The sequence below is a fragment of the Pituophis catenifer genome, unplaced genomic scaffold (genome assembly GCF_029215685.1).
Source record: "Pituophis catenifer annectens isolate HBS135680 unplaced genomic scaffold, rPitCat1.0.hap2 SCAF_1, whole genome shotgun sequence".
Taxonomy (NCBI): domain Eukaryota; kingdom Metazoa; phylum Chordata; class Lepidosauria; order Squamata; family Colubridae; genus Pituophis; species Pituophis catenifer.
The window spans coordinates 350,058,747-350,075,185 of NW_027256881.1; the positions used below are offsets into that span (position 1 = coordinate 350,058,747).

Sequence of the window (16,439 nt, forward strand, 5' to 3'; positions counted from 1 at the left end):
CAGGGAAGCTCACCTGTCTCTTCCAACAATCTGCTTTTGCCATTCTCTTTGCCCTTGCAGTTTCCTCTGTGTTGGCAAAAACTGTCATGGTGATCCTGGCCTTCATGGCCACCAAGCCAGGGAATAAGACAAGGAAATTTTTAGGAAAACCACTGACCAACTCCATTGTCATAGCCTGTCCCATGGTCCAAGCACTTCTTTGTGCCACATGGCTGACAACTTCTCCCCCATTTCCTAACTTGGATTTCCACTCCTTGTTTGGAGAGACCATCTTGGAATGTAAGCAAGGCTCAGCTGTAATGTTTTACTGTGTCCTCTCTTACCTAGGAGTTTTGGCCCTTGTCAGTTTCACAGTGGCATTTCTAGCTAGGAAATTGCCTGATAGTTTTAATGAAGCCAAGTTCATTACTTTTAGCATGCTGGTCTTTTGCAGTGTTTGGATCAGCTTTCTCCCCACCTACCTGAGCACCAAAGGGAAGTCCATGGTGGCTGTGGAGATCTTCTCCATTTTGGCCTCTGGAGCTGCTCTCTTGGCTTGAATCTTTTTTCCCAAATGCTACATTATTCTGCTGAGGCCCAATTTGAATTGTAGAGAAAATATTGTAAGAAACAAAAATTTCTAACTAATGCCGGATCTGCCTCATTTATATTTCTCTTTGCGGCATGTTTAGAATATGATGTCATCAAAGAGGAATTTCTCCATTAAAAAATTCCTTATCAAATGCTGCAACTGGTTAGAATTTCCCTCTGGTCAACAGCAATCACCCAGTCTTTTGTTTATCATGCCTTCAAAATATCCTCGTGTTGTCCAGTGCCTAATGTTGATGCAAACCTAGTTATTAAAGATGTATTCATTATTTCAAGGAGGACATTTTCTCATTCCATTCTTTTTAATTTAATTATGTTTTAAAATAGTATTTTAAAGAGTTGGTATCAGAGCTTTTAGGCCTATATGGTTGTTTCCTTAGATTCCTGAGGCTTTATAGAGTTCTCTACCAGTATTCAGTTATTTTTAATAACATTTCCCTTTCCATAAAATGGTCTCTCATGTGGGAAATTGAAAGAGTGGAGGAATGTGTGCAAATTGTCCCATAAAATAGCAAACTCAAATTCTCTGATTTTAAATAAGCTTTATCAAAATTTCTATGGCAACGTAACTGATATCCTTTTTTATTAAGAGAATATTTCTCTGTTGAAGATAATAACAATAGAAGAGTGGCAACATAATTGATAGTTTGTTAATTATGAATAGGTATGCTTACATCATCTATTCCTTATGCATAAATCATTTTCTCCTTTCTCAAATGTATAAATTTGAGTGCAATCTTTGGTCTTCAAGGGTTCCTCCCACTATTCTCTGGAGAAAATGTATCCTGGGAACATTCTTAACAAGCAATTCTGCTCTGAGATTTGATTATTGGTTTTTGGTCCTGCATTTGAAGCCTGAAGGCTTAAGCAGTTGTAATAGCTGCATAAACATGACAGATTGTGCTTCTTTAGCAATAATAATGAAATAGTAACTTAGCAACCGAACACATTGATGGGAATGGGACAACTGCATGCAGTCACCTTTCCCCGGCCACCTCAACCCAGCCTCCCCATTTCAGCTAACTCACCATGGCCGCCCTCCCTATCAGTCCCTCCCTGGTATCCCCTCCCTATCAGCCCCCCAACTGATTCTCCCCAGCCACCCTCTCCCACTGCCTCACCCTGGCTGATTCACTGTAGTACAAATTGCTCTGGCAGACTTGCAACGTGGGACAATTAGCCCTTTGTGTCTCAACTGTTCCCAGAAAAAAACCATTCTCAGAAGGTCCTTCCCACTGCACCAACCTCCTCCTCCTCCTCTATTGACTCCTGGAATTGGGGCGCATTCCCCATTTTTTTCATTGCCCTCCACATGAGAATCACTCTCAGCAAAGAGGGATCGGGGCCATGTGGGTTGCAGACAGTAACAGGCTCTAGGTCAGATCTGCCATCAAGGATGAGAGGAGGGAGATAGGGAAGGGGGGAATGACAGGTAACAGAAGAGGCAACCAGAGACAATGACTGAACAATCCAAGGACAGAGGCATGGGAACAGAATGCAAAGGGCCACCAAACAGGCTCCAAACTTTAGAAACCAAAACAGCTCATTTTAACCTCATTGGGCACTAACAGGATGACATATGGGGAAGGTCCTGGGAGTAGGGAAAATCACATGGTTTATGCAAGAATCTTCAGATCTGACTTTGCTTACACTGCAACCACTTGACTTTTAGTAAAAGTATACCCAACTCTACAGCTAGAGTCAAGGATTTTTCTTTCCTAAATGTCTAAGCTGGGACAGCTGACATTCTGTCCACCAGCAAGGCCAACAAAGGAATTATACAACTGGTGGTCCCAACTGGAGAGCCATAGATGATGCTTCCTAAATTAGAGGCTCTGTCACTCCAGGAGAGATTGAATTTTTTTTCCTCCCAGATAATTATACAGAGAACACAGTCCTGCCCTGCATTAACAGCAGCCTACATCTTATGGGCCTCTCTTTGCAAACTGGACACCTCAGGCCATAGAATTGGTGACCAAACTGAAGCGCTGGATTGGCTGCTGCATGGTGGGGGCAGAGCTTTCTGGCCTACATGTTCACCTTATGCACTTCCACCAAAGTTGAGCAGCTCACAGGGAGTCAAAATGCAAGCATGATCACTCCTGCCATGGCCTGAATTGTCCACTTTGCAAAGAGGTTTGCATGAACCATAGCAGCTAGGGAGGGGTGAATGCCATGGGTCAGCTGGGGTGAGGGGGCTGGGATGAAGTGGATGTAGCCAATTGTCCTAGACTACACATTGACCATGTTCACAGGTGTATAAAGCATAAAAAATGATGTAATTCCATAAGTGCTGGGACAGATTCACTTAGCAAGAACTTCCAGCATGATTTTGGTAGCAGCCACCAGTGGCCTCATTCAGTCGTGGTCCCTTGGAATATGGTGGCCGCTTCTGTCATTGCACCATGTGGCCTTGTGACAAAGAGATTCGTTCTGCTTCCCTCTGGCTGTTTGTGCAGCATTGCAGAAAACTCTGGAGCTCCAGCGAAGGTGAAGTTTCAGGTGGGGGTCAACAACAGTGATTTCATTTATTTATTTTATTTTCCGAGTGCAGAACATCTTACAATAAAAGGAGAAAATGTGCTATTTAAAATTGGCCTATTGATCTAAATAAACCAAAAACCAAAAACTATACAATCAATATAAAAATTAAACGCAGAAGGAGTTTAAAACCCTTATGTGACATTATACAGGCCATCCTCGTTCAAAGTTACAAAGGCACTGAAAAAAGTGACTTATGACCTTTTTTCACACTTATGACCATTGCAGCATTCCCATGGGCATGTGGCCAAAATTTGGGCCCTTGGCAACTGGCTCTTATTTACGACGGTTGCAGTGTCCCGGGGTCCTCTTTTCTGACCTTCCATCAAGCCAGGTCAATGGGGAAACTAGATTCATTTAACAACCATGTCATTAACAGGGGGGCATGGATCCAGTTCACAGGTGGTCACAACTACATCCCATGGAGTCTGTCGACATCCTTGGGATCAGGCGGATCAAACTGTTCCTAAATTACTGCAAAAGTCCTTTCCCCAGCCTTCTCCATAGGATCCACACCATGCTTGGCCTCCAACTGGGAAGAGATCCAAGCAATTTTATCAACCAGAATTCCTCTGTGAGTGTGAGAAAAAAAATTCCCTCACAGTTGCTGTGCCTATTAATGGCCTTTGGCTTAGATAATTGAATAGGCCAATCAGAGTGCAGCTCCTGGTTTTGAATCTCCCGGGCTTTTTCTATGCCTTCCCTAACTGTCACTAACTGTCACTAACTGTCAGCATATAAGGAGCTGCTTGCCAGCAGGCTAAACCAGTTCGGGATCAGAGGCAGAGCTGAAGGCCCTAAAGCCTCTCCCTTCTGAGGAAGAAAGGCCCAAACTCCAATCGTACAGGGCGATTGTAGAAAGAGCTGACAAGATACTCAAGGAAGAGACTGACAACGGATATTCTGTTGAATAGGCTTTGTTTATTTTCCTAAATAAAACAGTTTAGTTTAAAAATCTTTGTGAGGCTCATTTATTTAATAGATTGTAAACATATAAAGTTACGGTCCACCATTTTTATAACATCCTGTGAGGCCTGAAGGAAAACCTACACATGACTCTTACCCAGAAGGTTCCAGATCATCTTTAAGAAGACCATAGGGTGTCACTCAGTGTTATAAGAAGTGCAAAAAGAATGGAGAAATATTGACTTTTTGAGGCTTGTAGTGCCATGAGGTAGCCTTAATAGAAGCTCTAGCTCAGGTATGTCAAACACAAGGCCCCTCCCACCCCAGTCCGCACACAGGAGGGGACGAGTGCACAGGGTCCAACAGTGTCTGGCAGTAGTCACAGCCCATGTTGGGCAGATGGGTCCAAGCACTGGGACTGCCAGGTTGGCCCTCCAAGCAGAAGGGGGAGGCAGAGCCGTCAGGGGAGGCACATGAACAGGCCTGCTTAATGTACCAGGTGGCTTCCCACTCACTCACCCACTCTGTCCCACCATTTGTTTTCTCTTGCCCACGGTCATCCCAGCTGGGACGGGGCAGGCAGATGCATGGCCCCCTTGCAGACCAAACCTCATGCTTTCCCCCAGGCATCTGCTTCCACCTGCTGCTGTTGCTTCCACCATGGGGCGCAGCCCGTGCTGTCCAAACGTCTTCCTCCAGCTCCACCAGACACGTGGGATGAGCCTCCAGCCCACTGCCCCACATGCAATGGCCCCAGTATATGGGAAGGGCAGGAAGACAATCCCCAAGAGGTAGCCGGGACTCCCCTCCCTACTCTGCCTTGCCTGAGCCCAGCCCCAGACCTGACCTACATGCCCTACACCAGCATACATTTGAACCCCTCAGCCAGGCCACCACCACCCTCACTCCCTGCTTCGTCTTCAAGCAGTGGCACCAGCAGTAGCAGAGCCCTCCAGCAGGAGCCCCACTGTCCCTCAGCCCCTCCCCCAAGTCCAGGAAGCCCAGACTGGGCAAGGAGAGTGAGCCTGGAGCAGGAGGCAAGTGAGCCCAGGCAGCCCCTCGGGGAAGTAGGGCAGGGCTGTGGAGTCCTGGTGCCCTGGGAGCTCAAAGGTCAGATGACTCATGCTGCCATCTGTACCTCCCTGTGTGGCCTGAGAGGGTCAGTGAGTCTCTTCCAGTGGATCAGCCTGGTCCCACCCCCCCAACATGAGGGACATCTAGCTCGCCATGCCCACCCTGTCCGCACCCACCCATCCACCCACAACCACACAGCCGGCTCCCCCAAGGGCAACAACAATCCTGATCTGGCCCTCAGTGAAATGGAGTTTGATACCCCTGCTCTAGCTCAAGTTCAGTCAGATTCATCCCTCATGTTCCTTCAGCAGAGCTCTAGGTGTCCCTTGATCCTTTTCAGCTCCGTCAATTGAATCCTGGGGCCTGTTGGGAACAATGGACCAAGAGAGGTTGCATGCAAGTGATCCCATCAAAGGCCTCAGTAGCTTTCCTATTCCCGGTAGTGGCCAAGGCCTCAGAAGGACAAGACAGCAGAGCCTGGGGTATAATCCTCAGTTCCCTTTGGAACCCCATTAGTCACTAAGAGTGGACTGGTGAAAGAGATCCAGCCTCCCTGCAGAGAGGGGCAGCATAAAAGAATCTCAAAGTCTTCAGGGCATGATCTGGCCAGGACAAAGATGACAAGGACAGCTGCTCCTCAGATCAGGTTGGAAATGGTCAGTTTTGAGTTGAGCTAAGAATGATGGTGGCCGTGGTGAGATGCCTCTAAGACCTGCCCCCGGGATGGCAAATGGACATCTCCAAAGACCATAAGTCTGGGCAACCCCACAATCAACTGAGAAATGCCCTACAGAAGGTCAGACATGGAAGTTGCTGTGCAGCAAGAAGGCTGGTACAGTAGTAATGATTCCAACTGGTCCTGTGAATGAATCTTCTAGAAAAGAATTTCAGACCTGGCAATTTGGGGAGCAGCACCCCAAAAGACCCAAAAGAGACACCCGGATAACAATTCCTACCCTTAGGATACAGCAACAGAAATTTTCAAGTCTTCCCAAAAAACTTGCAGTTAATATCCTGACATTCTTCCTCAAATTCCATTTAGGCCTTGTGCCACTATTCCCTAGTAGCCCTCCTATTATCTGACCAAACTAGGCATAAGCCAAAATCCATCTTGCGTGCAGGGGTCACTTTCAGGTAGGTCAACAACATAACTTCCCCATGACTCAAACTGCTCTGTGAATTACAAGAGACACAAAGATGTTTTCCATTCTGCTGTATGAAGAGAAGCTGTTACTAAGGGGAGAGGACAATGGCTTTTCCCTGCAATTATCAGAAGAACAGTCATTCTTCATGTATCCCCTCTGGATTTCCAGACACAAAGAACTTCCAGGATAAAATCTGCTTTAAAAATTATCCCTGAGTTCACCAGATGGAGGGTACATCTTAGGCTGTCTTGCAAAGAGCTCACTCCTGTGTTTGAAGAGACTCACATGCCTTTGTTTCCTCTATGGTCACAGCCCAAACACAGGTAAGAGGAAGCATTGTTGACATAAATTTGTCCTGGTGCCATCCAGGAGGCACAGGTGGTGTCTGATCTGCTAAAGCTCCAGTGAGATTTCAGGAGCAACCTACAAATCAATTTCTGCATAAACCTTGATTTCTGTTCTAGGAGGGAAAGTGATAAGAATGACTGGGCAGGAGTCATGCTGCTTCTGATGCTGATGCTCTTCTGGCTCCTGGCTCCAACTACAGCAAAGAGGCTGCAAACCATGTGTGTGTTCAGGGATTATATCCCATTAGAGGAAAACTACTACAGGCCTGGTGATCTCATTATTGGTGGGAATTTGCCCTTGGGAGCCATGTACCTGTCTGTTGTCCAAGACTTTAATAAAGTGAATCATATTTCCGCTATTGCGTAAGTTTCAGCTGGATGGGAAACATGCAGATAATTATTCTCTTTACTTCACATTCAGGACTTTTTTCAAAAAATACTTCTACTACTATTTGTTCTGTCCTGGTGAAGTTCACATTTTGTGCTTTTCTCCATAAAATAGCAAGCTCTTCAAATAGGCTGGAATTCTCAATCTCTTCATCAGGTAGAGATAAAGAAGCAACAAAAATAAAAAAGGAAGCTGTGCTGGCTTAATGAATAAGTCAAATTATAATATTAATCTCAGCAGTAACTTCTGGTAGAAAATACAAATAAAAGCTCAGCACTCTTCAAGTGTTCAGGAGTTACAAAGATCCTCTCAGTTTTGGAATCAGCATTGATGATGTCTAATGGTTTTCAGTAAATCTATGAGGAGATCCCCACTGTAGTCCTGTGCTCAGCAATCTTTACCACAGGTGAAGAAGCTGCTCCAAGGGAGACCTTAAATAATTACGGTGAAAGGGGAGCAGTTGGAAAGGATTACAGCTACTGTAGCAAAGTCAATATGGCAGGGATGATAGATAAAACAGTCCATGATATCTATGGAAAGGCTTGTCTCCTTTCTCACAAAGGCATCCAAGTTTAGCCAAGGAAAATCCTTTGAAAAAAATCCCAAACCCAATGAAATTTGGGAGTTTCTGCCCTCAAAAGTCCCCCCAAACAGTAAAGCAAGTTCTATAGCTTTCCTGTAATATTTGCCAATGTTTTGCTCATTACAGACCCATCACCAGTTACTACCAGCAGTTCCTTGCATTGATGTTTGCTGTCTCTGAGGTCAATAAGGAGTTTCTTCTGCTCCCCAACATCACCCTTGGCTTCCACATCTACAGCCATTTCCAGACTGGGATACTTATTTCCTTAAACAGCCTCTCCATGCTCTCCTCACAAGACCAACTGGTTCCAGGTTACAAATGTCACCTGCAGGACACTTTGCTCTCTGTCATTGGTGATCTCAGTGCCAGGTTCTCAAGGCAGATGGCTTCCATCTTCAGCATCTTTAAGGTCCCACAGGTAAGAGACCTCCACTGGACACAATATGGAGTAGGCAAAGATCAAAACACACACATAAACTAAGAGGAAATTGAAGGTAGTTTGGGGGAGGCACATCATGAGCCTCTGACTCTCTGTTTATTCTTCATAAAAGGGTAGCCATCATTTTAGTGCCATTTATTTCCTGCATCAGGTTGTTGGTTTCTTCTCTTGTCTTTTGACATATCACAATATATCAAGATGTGTAAGTGGCGGATCTCCCTAAGAAGGGAAGGAGATGAAGCTTCCCACTGAGAATCAGTCAGCCTGACTGGTGGAGCAAAAGCCACACAATGGTGACTCCTAAAGTTGCCCTAAGACTTTACTTTGTCTTTGAAAGATGAATCTCATTGTTTTTCAGCTCGGTGTTGGCTTTGAGTTCTCTCAGGGAGAGAGAAGAGTTTATCCTTCCTTCTTCCGGATTAATCCCAAGGAATCTCCTCAGTATGTGGGTCTAGTCAAACTACTCCTGTATTTCCAGTGGAACTGGGTTGGGCTTTTGGCCCCTCAAGATGACAGAGGAGAACGTTTCATCTCAACTCTGACACCAATGCTCCAGGAGAAGGAGATCTGCCTGGCCTTCACTGAAAGTTTAAGACTAGATGATCTTCAGATTAGAATAGAAAAAATGCTTCTCAAGCTACAGATTTGGTCAAAAATGGAAGTGATTATTCTGTTTGGAGACTATGGTTGTAGTGATACTCTACAGACACTTTTAGCTTACCATGAAAACTTGAGCAATAGAACATTGCAGAATGTTTGGATCTTAACTTCCCATTGGAAAATTAGTCTGGAGGAATCTGAAGACACATTGCTATTTCTAAAGCCTTTCCATGGAGCCTTGCATTTTAGGGACCATACGGGGGATGTCTCAGAATTCAGCCATTTCCTCCTGTCTTTAGACCCCTTGAACCCACAAGAAGCCATCTTTCTCCCAGGATTGTGGGAACATGTCTTTCATTGCAAACTCCACAAACCAGGGAAGATTCCTCCGAAGGTGGAAAAACAATGTACAGGAAAGGAGAATCTGCAGAATCTGCCAAATTACGTTTTTGAAACAAGCATGACAGGTGAAAGTTACAAGATCTACAACGCCATTTATGCTGTGGCACAAGCTTTACATGCAATGTTTGGATCCAGAGCCCAACTGAACATGATGAAGCTTGGAAAGAGGATCTCAAATATCCAGTCATGGCAGGTAATTTCTTTGGCTTCCTTAGAGAGGAAGCTTCCCATATGCATTCCTTCAATTACTGATTAAATGTCTGCATGTTATTATATCAATGCATATTAAAAACAATTATTAGAAAAATGTGAATTAATAATAATGTTTTGTTGGAAGGGTTTAGAGAGGGGGGAAAAGAGAAGCAAACAAAGAAACTGTCCATAAGACCCATTGTTGTTAGTTGCGAAGTCATGTTCAACCCATCACAACCCCATGGACAGCAGTCCCCCAGGCCTTCTCTACCATCCCCCAGAGTCCTTTTAAGCTCATGCCTACTGCTTCAGTGACTCCATCCAGCCACCTCATTCTCTGTCACCCCTTTCTTCTTTTGCCCTCAATCTTTCCCAGCATTAGGCTCTTCTCCAGTGAGTCCCTTCTTCTAGTTAGGTGGCCAAAGGTTTTGAGTTTCATCTTCAGGATCTGGCCTTCTAAACAGCAGTCAGGGTTGATCTCCTCTAGGACTGACCAGTTTGATCACCTTGCAGTCCACGGGACTCTTAGGCGTCTTCTCCAGCACCATATTCAAGGACCATAGAAGATCTTCGTAAAGTCGTGAAAGGCTTCAAAGTTTGCCAGAGTTTCAGGAGGTAACCATGACAGGGAGTAGAGGTCAGCTGAGACCAAAAGAACAATCTGGCTGTGTTTGAGAAAGAAGCTTCTAGAAGTCAGTAGAAGTCCTCCATTTCCCTTTTTTTATTCCCCCAGACATTCATTATCCCTTGTTTTTGGCATTCTTCGTCTTATCTAACCAATTATAAAATTTATTCCAGACTTCATAGTATGTTAATTCACTTTTGTCTTTGAGTTCTAAAGTAAATCTCTCCATCTCTGTACAGCTGTAGTTTTTGTGTATTACTTCTTCTTCTGAGGGTATTTCTTTATACTTCCATTTTTGAGCAAATGCTGGTCTTGCCGTGGTAAGTATTTGCAATATTAAATAGGTTACATTTTTGTCATATTTGCCATCTGTCATGCCCAGTAAGAAAAATTCCGGCTTGACTTCTATTTTGAACACTAACATAATGAATGTCTGGAAATGCATATATCAATGTATATCAAGATATATTGAATTTGTGAATGTAATATTGGATTATTAAATATATGCATAGCTGTTTAGGAAGTAAAATACTGTATACTTGATATATAATGAAATAGGAGATATGTAAATTTGTATATAGATTAAGGAATAAAATTACTTATTAACTTGAATTTGACGCAAATGTTAGAAACCAGAGACATTTAGCAATGGCCATTGTTTTACTTTTAAAACTAATAAAATATTTTTTTAAAAAAAAAAGGGGGAAAAAAGAAGTCCTCTGTTTCCCTGAGCATGTAACCAAAATCCAACTTGTAGAAAGACACTCAATTCCTTTTAACCTTGGTTTATGTTTCGATAGGTTAACATCCTCTGTGACCCCACCCAATTAGTCCAGTTTTACATTTATTGCACTGCTCAGCATGCTGTGTGAATGCAGCAAATCTTGGTCCTCCTGATCACATATAGCAGGACTCAAAATAGTCTTAATGGGTTCTTTGTCTGAAACCCATCAGACTTTTCTGCATTAATGGATAGACATTGAACTTCTCTGAACAGTGAAGAGACAAACCAGGGCGAGCCCTTCCTTTTCCTTGACTCCATTTCATCAAACATGGTTCCTGCATTGTGCTCTGTTCAATTCTCATGCAGAGAAAATCAAAGGAATTGTACTCTGTTGCCATACAAATTATTTCATCATTGTTAAAGTGAATTTATCAATTACAAGACCTCAGGACAAAGTAAATCTTTACAATTACATGTAATCAAATATCACAAGAGGAAAGTATATGATTAATTTTGGAATGGTGCACTAAAATCTTTCAATGTACTTATTCTGATAAAGCTTGATTTGAAGAAACCATGATACAAAGGACCAAAGAAAAAAAACTTTTGTAGTTTCAGAGTTAAATATTTGGTGTTACTGCAGATTCCTCAGTTCTCCACCAAGAGAACTCCTCTAGCTTTTCAGACATTAACTCATCTTCTCAAGATGGTCACCTTGTTCTGATAGAAGCCATAACTGTTGTTCTTGTTAGTTGAGAAGTCATCTTTAACCCATCAAGACCCCATGGACAACATTCCTCCAGGTCTTCCTGTCCTCTCCATCCCCCGGAGTCCATTTAAGCTCTTGCCTACTGCTTTAGTGACTCCATCCAGCCACCTCGTTCTCTGTCGTCCCATTCTTTGTTTGCCCTCAATCTTTCCCAGCATTAGGCTCTTCTCCAGTGAGTCCTTCCTTCTCATTAGATGGCCAAAGTATTTCCATTTCATCTTCAGGATCTGGCCTTCTAAAGAGCAGTCAGGGTTGATCGCCTTGCAGTCCAAGGGACTTGCAGGAGTCTTCTCCAGCACATGCCTCTCAATTCCAGCCTTCCAGATGCAGGGCAAGTTATCCTTGACTTCTTGAGAAAGAAATTTTATTATTACTATACATCTCCCATGTTCTATACAATCCCCCCTCCCAATTTCCCACAGTAGTAAATGTAGCAGATCTGAAGGCCTAATATAAAACATGGCTTCCAGGTCTGACATTGCCTTTCACTTCTCTTCTTTCTTCAGCCACTTATAAAGCTTTCTCAGAGAACCATTTTGCTTTCTTGAATTTCTTTTTCTTAGGGATGGTTTTAGTTGCTACCTCTTGTACAATGTTGTGAACCTCCGTCCAAAGATCCTCAGGCATTCTGTCTATGAGATCTAATTCCTTAAATCTATTTGTCACCTCTACTGTATATTCATCAGGAATATGATTTAGTTCATTCCTGAGTGCCCTAGTGCTTTCCCCTACTTTCTTCAATTTAAGCCTAAATTTTGCAATGAGAAGCTCGTGATCTGAGCCACAGTCAGTTCCTGGTCTTTTTTTTACCAACTGTAAAGAGTTTCTCCATCTTTGGCTGCAGAGCACATAGTCAGACTGATTTCTGTGTTGACCGTTTGGTGATGTTCATGTGTAGAGTCATCTCTTGGGTTGAAGGAAAGGAGCGTTTGCTATGGCTATCCTATTCTCTTGACAAAATTCTATCAACCTGTGCCCTGCTTCATTTTGTACTCCAAGGCCAAATTTGCCTGTTATTCCAGTTATTTTTTAGCTTCCTACTTTAGCATTCCAATCCCCCATGATCATAAAGACATCGTTTTTTGGTGTTAATTCTACAAGGTGCTGTAGGGCTTCATAGAACAGGTCAACTTCATCCTCTTCAGCACAATGGTTGGGGCATAGACTTGGACTGCTGTGATGTTGAATGAGTTGCCTTGAATTCAAACTGAGATCATTCTGTCATTTTGGAGATTGTATCCCAGTATTGCTTTTCCTACTCTTTTGTTGACTATGAAGGCTACTCCATTTCTTCTGAGGGATTCTTGCCCACATTAGTATACCTGATGGTCATCTGAATTAAATTCACCCATTCCTATCCATTTTAGTTTGCTGATTCCTAAGATGTCGATGTTCAGTCTTGTCATCTCTTGTTTGACCATGTCCAGCTTGCTTAGATTTATGGATCTTACATTCCAGGTTCCTATGGAGTACAGATATTTACAGCATCGGACTTTCCTTTCACCACCAGATACATCCACAGCTGAGCATCCTTTTGGCTTCGGCCCAGTCGCTTCATTCTTTCTGGCACTACTAGTACTAGCCCTCTGCTCTTCCCCAATAGCATATTGGACACCTTCCGACCTGAGGGGCTCATCTTCCAGCATCATATCTTTCTGCCTTTTGGTACGACTGTCCAAGGGGTTTTCATGGCAAAGATACTGGAGAGGGTTGACATTTCCTTCTCCAGTGGATCATGTTTTGTCAGACCTCTCTACTATGACCTGTCCATCTTGGGTGGCCCTGAATGGCATAGCTCATAGCTTCATTGAGCTACGCAAGCCCCTTTGCCACAACAAGAAAATAATCCATAAAGAGGGCCATAACCGTAGCTCTAACTAAATAGTCCTGTTTCTAAAGGTCTCTTTTATTCCAGATTCTTGCCTATTTGAGGAATGTGCAGTTCAACAACAGTGCTGGAGATGAGGTCTCCTTCTCAGAAGATGGACTGGGATCTCCTTGTTATGATCTTTTGAATTGGGTTCTCCTCCCCAATCGATCCTTTGTTCCCATAAAAGTTGGGCAAGTAAATACTAAGGCTGCCCCAGGCCAAGATTTCACCATTAACTCTGATGGAATTGTCTGGGCCAGAAAGGTGAGCTGCAAGGAAATGCTGTAACTGCAGGGAAAGAGTCATTCTCTTCCTGAGATGCAGAACATCTTTCTACCTTGAAAAATAATCAATTGGGTCAGAAATCATGACAGTCATTTGGTGAAAAATATGCTTTGCGTGTAACACGTTTGACGTCTGATTTGTGTCATTCCACAAAGGGTTAGGCTTGGGAACAACATCTGCTTGAAACGTAGGATGCAATTAGAGCAAGCAACAGTGATGTCTACTGACCAGTTATGCTCAGTTGTATCCTCATGGTTCTTTATTTTAGAAATGTTCTCATCCCATCATCAACTTTCCTCTGCAGGCTGAGATTCTAGATCCAATCTCCCACGTCCATGGGGGTGTCAGCAATGCCACTGGCCTGATTACCTCAGGGGTGTTCTTGATTTCTGATGGATGGTGGCAATCTATTTGTTTAGAAGAGATTCTGAACACAGAAGTAGGAACAAGGAACGGAAAAAGGAATGGGGAAAAGAATGAATGCAGCATGTTGATTGCTTAAGTAATCTCAAGTATTTCTCTTTTCTCTTTCAGAAGGTGCCCTTTGCCAGGTGTGGAAGGAAGAGGTGCCATGCAGGAGAGAGGAGAAGAGTTCCAGAGGGAAAGCAGGTTTGCTGCTACTGGTGTGAGGCTTGTCCAGAAGGGATCTTTTCCAATCAGACAGGTAGACAAGACTTCAAATGTTAATCTTTCAGGATCAAAGAAGACATTTATTAAGTCATTTTTTTGTTATTATGTCATTTTTCATAAGATTGACATAAAATCATATCTTTCAGCAAAACCTTTCAGTTTACAGATCTAAACTGCCCTGGCCATAGAGGCACCTTCCCCGATCCTCAGCAGTTCCATCCAGGATAGCTTTAGGGCAGAATTTATGAATCTCTAACTAGGATTTCCACTGCTACTCTAACATCCAATTGGAAAAACTGCCTTCCAATCTATCCTGAGAAAGTGGGCTGTGCGGTCCAAGCTTTAATTTTTATTATTCAGAATATGCTCCTTCCATCAGCACTATCACCTTCTGAGGAATAGACCTACCAGGGAAAGAGGACATTTATCTATCTATGTCTCTTTGATAGAACAGGGGGGAGTAAAAAACGTCTGAATGAACAGATTTGAGGAACAAAGCAGAGAGTTTAAGACAGGGATGATATACACACAAACAAAACAGCAGCCTTTCTGGATAACAGATATGTTGTTCTTCTGTGGGTTCCATTAGAAAATAGGAGAAAAAACAGGCAGGAATCTCAAGTTGAAAGCCTCATCAGTCATGGAAGTGCACAGTGAATGTATAGCTGGACCTGAACAAATCTTCGTCTCTGGCTAATCTACCCCCAGGATCATCATAAATGGAGGATGATTTACCATTTTTGATGCCCCATAACTTGTACAGGGAGACCTTTCATCTTTCCCTTTATAGACAGGCCAACAGCAGAAAGAGGAAGTCATATCACCTCTGTAGGAGGAATAATGCATATGGCAGATACCCCTGAAATTCTTAGCCAAATACTCTTGATTTCAGATGCAGCTCACTGTGAACCCTGCCCAGAAAACCAATTTCCCAACAAGGACAAGGACCAATGCATTGCCAAGAAGATCCACTTCCTTGCCTATCAAGACACCCTGGGATACACTTTAGTTTTCCTTGCTCTCTTTTTCTCTCTGATCACTTCTGCAGTCCTGATGATTTTCTATAAACATCATGACACACCAATTGTCAAGGCCAACAACCGAGATCTCACTTACATTCTCCTGGCCTCCCTCCTGCTCTGCTTCCTCTGCTCCTTCCTCTTCATTGGTCAACCAGGAAAGCTCACCTGTCTCTTACAACAATCTGCCTTTGCCATTCTCTTTTCCCTGGCAGTTTCTGCTGTGTTGGCAAAAACTGTCATGGTAGTTCTGGCCTTCATGGCTACCAAACCAGGGAACAAGACAAGGAAACTCTTAGGAAAACCACTGACCAACTCCATTGTCATAGCCTGTCCCCTGATCCAAGCTCTTCTTTGTGCCACCTGGCTGATAACCTCTCCTCCGTTTCCCAGCTGTGACTTTCACTCCTTGTTTGGAGAAATCATCTTGGAATGTAAGGAAGGCTCAGCTTTCATGTTTTACACTGTGCTTGCCTACCTAGCTTTTTTGGCCTTCATCAGTTTCACAGTGGCATTTCTAGCTAGGAAATTGCCTGACAGCTTTAACGAAGCGAAATTCATTACTTTTAGCATGCTGGTCTTTTGCAGTGTTTGGATCTCCTTCCTCCCCACCTACCTGAGCACCAAAGGGAAGTCCATGGTGGCCGTGGAGATTTTCTCCATTTTGGCCTCTGGAGCTGCTCTCTTGGCTTGTATCTTTTTTCCCAAATGCTACATTATTCTATTGAGGCCAAATCTCAACTGTAGAGAAAATATAGTAAGAAGCAAGAATTTCTAACTAATGCAAAGATTGGCCTCATTTATATTTGTCTTTCAGACATATTTAAAATCTGATTTTTTTTTTTTTAAAAAAAAAAGGTTGACAAGAAGGAGGAACTTGTCCATTAAAGAATTGCTTATCAAGTTCTACAACTGGTTACATGTCAGGTCTCATAGATCTCTATTGGGAAAGTACCATTCTGGCGGGAGGGGGAGGCTTGTGTGGGATTCCTTGTGCAGGGTTTCATTTACTTTGCTTTGCTGTACCTTGTGGGAAATAGGGAGGGGGAAAGGAATGTGCTTTGAGCCATCTGCTTTATCTCACCACTAGAGAAAGTGAAATTGAAGCACCTGGGAATTTACAGTTATCACCATCTCTACCTGAGGTTCTCAAAACATCTTTGCACTTTGGGATTGGGTCAACGTTGAACTGGACATTGGGAGGGGCTTTGCTTGTAGCAGTTTAGCCTAACGCTTTGAGTGGGAACCTTTAGTTCCTGCCTATATCTCCTTTGCTATCAGTCTTTCAATAAAAGTTCCCTTTCAAATGATG

General features: G+C 43.3%; 1 protein-coding gene across 1 annotated transcript; it reads left to right on the plus strand.

Annotated features, from left to right (window-relative positions):
- The first annotated feature begins 5,912 nt into the window (after window positions 1–5,912).
- LOC139312829 (vomeronasal type-2 receptor 26-like) lies at window positions 5,913–15,905 on the plus strand. Its single transcript, XM_070937959.1, has 7 exons — window positions 5,913–5,941; window positions 6,719–6,964; window positions 7,699–7,990; window positions 8,370–9,206; window positions 13,239–13,457; window positions 14,013–14,142; window positions 15,001–15,905. Exons 1-7 carry the CDS (start codon window positions 5,913–5,915, stop codon window positions 15,903–15,905), a joined length of 2,658 nt encoding a protein of 885 aa, XP_070794060.1.
- Window positions 15,906–16,439: the final 534 nt, after the last annotated feature.

Coding starts and splice junctions, on each gene's coding strand:
- LOC139312829 (XM_070937959.1), top strand. CDS start 5,913: ATGGAAGTTGCTGTGCAGCAAGAAGGCTG. Junction 5,942..6,718: donor GCTGTGCAGCAAGAAGGCTG/GTACAGTAGTAA, acceptor TTTCTGTTCTAG/GAGGGAAAGTGATAAGAATG. Junction 13,458..14,012: donor GAATTGTCTGGGCCAGAAAG/GTGAGCTGCAAG, acceptor TTTCTCTTTCAG/AAGGTGCCCTTTGCCAGGTG.